This window comes from Emys orbicularis, chromosome 12, assembly GCF_028017835.1.
Source record: "Emys orbicularis isolate rEmyOrb1 chromosome 12, rEmyOrb1.hap1, whole genome shotgun sequence".
Classification (NCBI taxonomy): domain Eukaryota; kingdom Metazoa; phylum Chordata; order Testudines; family Emydidae; genus Emys; species Emys orbicularis.
The window spans coordinates 55,994,303-55,999,065 of NC_088694.1; the positions used below are offsets into that span (position 1 = coordinate 55,994,303).

At 44.0% G+C, this 4,763-nt stretch overlaps 1 protein-coding gene across 1 annotated transcript; it reads left to right on the forward strand.

Annotated features, from left to right (window-relative positions):
• Positions 1 to 3,771: 3,771 nt before the first annotated feature.
• Positions 3,772 to 4,763, forward strand: LOC135886459 (olfactory receptor 4E2-like). Its single transcript, XM_065414183.1, is given in 2 exon segments — positions 3,772 to 4,537; positions 4,540 to 4,763. Coding segments are annotated over 2 exon segments (990 nt in total).

Here is a 4,763-nt window from a genome sequence, read left to right on the forward strand (position 1 = left end):
CCTGTACCAGTCTGTCCTCTCCCAGTAGCCCTTATGATCCTCTGTCTGACCCCCCAGCAGCCCACGCTGTCTGTCTCCCCATAGACCCTGTCTCCTGACCTGGCCCAACAGGTGATGTGAAGAAGGCAGGCTCTTTCTCTTCCCTAGCTGGTTGGGAGCTGGGCTTTGTTCTATCACCACAGTACCCTCTGGTGGGCAAAAAGCAGAATTGCAGCAATATTTTGGCAGAAGCTTTTTTCTGCGCAAAAAATTAAAAATATGTGCGGCTCATTAAAGCTGAAGGAGCGCAGAATTTCCCCAGGAGTAAAGTCTCGACTCCATCTTAACAATGAAACCATGGTCAACCACCTCCATAATTATACAGATACCTAGGTCAAAAGAAACTGTTCATACATTAAAATATTTAACAATCTTTGCTAGCTGTCATTTCACCGAAATGATGCAAAATCCAGTAATTGCTCATTAGGCTGATGCCTCTGCTACCACATTCTTCCGGGAGCTTATCCCAAGAGTGAGTGAAGAAAGATAAAAGCACCTTCTTCTTCAAAGGTTTACTCTTTGTTTCAATTGTTTAATCCAAAACATGAGCACAGCAGGGTATGTGAAATCTCCGGCTCCAGGAAACGAACCAACCATTCCACAATGTGGGTTAAGAAAATACTTCACCTGTGCACAGGTAATCCCATAACTAACCACTGCAGAGTGTCTTACACGATCCCCTGAAGCACTGAAAGGGGCCTTGACAGGTCATCTAGTCCAATCTGCCCACTCTGAAGCAGGGCCAAATATACCTAGACCATCCCTGACAGGTGTTTGTCTAACCTCTACTCAGAAACCTCCAATGATGGAGTTTCCACAACCTTCCTTGGAAACCTGTTCCAGTCCTTAACTACCCTTATAGTTTGAAAGATGCATCTGATAAAGTGGGTTCCAGCCCACGAAAGCTTATGCCCAAATAAATTTGTTAGTCTTTAAGGTGTCACAGGAAACTGCTTGTTGTTTTTGCTGAAACAAACTAACACGGCTGCCCTTCTGAAACTTGTCACCTTCCTGAAGTGTGATGCCCAGAACTGGACACAGGACTCCAGCTGGGACTTTACCAATTGTGAGTAGAGCAGGAGAATTACCTCCTATGTCTAACATACGACGCTCCTGTTAATACACACCAAAATGATATTAGCCTTTTTTGCAACTGCATCACAATGTAAACAGTAAGGTGGCAATGTTTGCAGAGGATACAAAGCAGACTGGGAAGAGTTACAAAGGGATCTCACAAAACTGGGTGACTGGACAATAAAATGGCAGATGAAAGTCAATGTTGAGAAATGCTAAAAAATGTACATGATGTAACCATGCCTCAGTGGGTCACAAGTGAGAATACCAAATTCAGGACAAATTGCTGAGAAATAGGATAGATACACCCTAAACTAATGGCTATTCCTCCATAAGATATACCAAAACCAGGAACAAAAGTAAGCTTCTGTTTCACCACACTGGCTAACAAGAAGTCATAAAAGCAGTTTCCTTAGGTATTCCAGTTCTTGTATCACCCCCCCCAAAACAGTGGTTTTAAATATGAGTGTTTTTTAAAACCAATTTCATCAAATAAAAGGTTCTTCTGATCCCAAAGGACCAGCCATGCATCCAGGTCAATATATAACTTAGATTTCACCCAAAAATCATGTTGATGCCAATCCTTTAGTATCTAAAATCTAAAGGTTTATTTAAAGAAAGAAAGAAAGAAAGAAAGAAAGAAAGAAAGAAAGAAAGAAAGGTGAGAGTTAAAACTGGTCAAAGGAGTCAAATATATACAGTAATGGCAAAGTTCTGGGCTCAGGCTCGTAGCAGTGATGGAATAAACTGCTGGCTTAAGTCAAGTCTCTGGCTGCTTCCAAATCATTGGAAGAACCTCAGTCCCTTGGTTAGAACGCTTCCATTAGTGTAAGTTCATAGTCCACAGGCTGGAGCAGAAAAGAGGCAAAATTGAGGGGTTTCCATTCCAGGATCTTTTATAGCTTCTGCCATTTGGAGGGAAACACATTGTCTCAAACAAAGCCCTCAGCACAGCTAGTGGAAAATTACAGGTGATAAGATAGAGTTCAGAGTCACATGTCCACACATGAAGGTTTGGCCACAGTAGAAGCCATTACCTATACTTCAAACAGCACGTTTACAGGACCGTCCATTCAGTGTAGATGGGCATCCCCATGGTCCATTGTCAGTTAAGTGTTTCTTGATGAGCCACTTAATTTGATAGTCTCTCCAAGATGTGCTAGCTAAATACCTTGTGGGCATTACCCCAAGATCAGACATTTGAAATACAACAATAGAGCCAATGCTCATAACTTCAAGTACAAAAATGATACATGTATACAGATAGCATAATCATAACCAGCAAATCATAAGCTTTTAATAGACATCTTACATCCCACATTTTGTGCAAAGTTTGTTGCAAATATATAACAGTGGTTGCAACAATGATCTATGTGGTCATATTTTGATCAGATAACGTGACATATAGAATCCCAACTATACGTACAAAATGATGAGGTCTAATTTAGCTGTTACCCATCAAGAAAGAGATCTTGTAGTCATTGTGGATAGTTCTCTGCAAACATCCACTCAATGTGCAGCAGTTGTCAAAAAATCTAACAGAATGTTAGGAACCATTAGGAAAGAAATAGATAATAAGACAGAAAATAGACGCCCACGCTTTTAATACTGCATGCAGTTCTGGTTGCCTCATCTCAAAAAAGATATATTAGAATTGGAAAAGATACAGAAAAGGGCAACAAAATTGATTAAGGGTATGGAACAGCTTCTGTACAAAAGATTGAAAAGACTGGGACTAACGAGGGATATAATAGAGGTCTAAAGAATCAAGAATAGTGTGGAGAAAGTGAATAAGGAAATTTTATTTACCCCTTCATATAATACAAGAACTAGGGGTTACCTAATGAAATTAATAGACAGCAGGTTTAAAACAAACCTAAGGAAGTACTTCTTCACACAACGTACAGTCAACCTGTGGAACTCATTGCCAGGGTATGTTGTGAAGGCCAAAAGTATAACTGGGTTCAAAAAAGAATTAGATGTGTTCATGGAGGACAGGTCCATCAATGGCTATTAGCCAAGATGGTCAGGGACACAACCCAAAGCCTCTGACTTGCCAGATTCTGGGACTGAATGACAAGGGATGGACCACTGGATAATTGCCCTGTTCTGTTCATTCACTCAGAAGCACCTGGCACTGGCCATTGTCGGAAGACAGGATACTGGGCTAGGTTGACCATTGATCTGACCCAGTGTGGCCATTCTTATGTTTCTTACATTATTGTCTCATATTCAATTTGTGATCCAACTGGTACTGGCTATCACTGGAGACAGAATACTGTACTAAATTGAACTCTGGGCAAGCCACAGTGCTCTTCTTTTTAAGAGTGAGGAATATGTCTGTCTGCCTGTCTATCTATCCCCATCCACCCCCTCTATCTATCTATCTATCTATCTATCTATCTATCTATCTATCTATCTATCTATCTATCGATCTATCTATCTATCCCCATCCACCCCATCTATCTATCTATCTATCTATCTATCTATCTATCTATCTATCTATCTATCCTCCTCATCAGTCACTCAACCAAGATTTACTTGTAAATTCTCAGAAAATTCACCATGCTGGATGTGCTTCTTCCTCGCGAAATTACATCATTTTCTTTTCTGCCTTCAGACAAAAGCCTGTAGCAATAGGAACCACGGTAGGGACAAATGGCAAGGCAGAATGTCACCCGTATGCTGGAATTCACCGTCCTGGGATATTCTGAGGCTCAGGAATGGAAGGTTTGCTTTTTCCTGCTCTTTCTAGCCATCTACCTGTTGACTCTTCTGGGGAATCTTGTCATCCTGTTGACCATCAGTCTCAGCCCTCAGCTCCACTCCCCCATGTACTACTTCCTCAGCGAGCTGTCCCTCCTGGACATGTGCCATTCCAGCGTCATGCTCCCCAGGATGCTGGCTGACTTCCTGGTGGGCTCCCGCTCCACCTCCTTTGGCTGTTGTGTGGCACTGCTGTATTCTTTCCACTTCTTTGGAGGCGCCGAGTGCGTCCTGCTGATGGTCTTGACCTACAACCGATACGTGGCTACATGTGACCCTCTGCACTATGCCAGGACCATGAACCAGAGGGTGTGTGTCCGGCTGGTGGCTGGGACATGCCTGGTAGGGTCTCCCCATTCAGCACTACAGACATCCCTCACTTTCTGGCTCCCTTACTGTGGGCCCAATCAGCTGGACCACTACTTCTACGACGTGCCGCCTCTGCTGAAGCTGGCCTGTGGTGACACTTCATTAAATGAGGCTGTCCTTTTTGCCAACGTCGGGATCTTGGCCCTCAGCTCCTTGGACTTGATCCTGGGCTCCTATATCCGGATTGTCACTGCTGTGCTCCGGATGCAGTCCGAGGAGGGGAGGCGCAAAGCCCTCTCCACTTGCCCTGCCCACATCACCGTGGTCGCCTTGCTGTACGGCCCCTGCATCCTGTGTACATGCAACGCACCCCTGGCCACCCCCTGCAGAAGGTGGCCGCCGTTTTCTATACAGCTGTGATGCCAGCACTGAACCCCATCATCTACGCCCTGAGGAATAAGGAAATCAAGAAGGCTGTGAGGCGACTGGGGTGGAGGCAGGTGTTTCCATGCAGGATAGTGCAGAGAAATTCACTCCTGGGCACAGGGGCCAGCAACAGAGCTATGCACCAATGA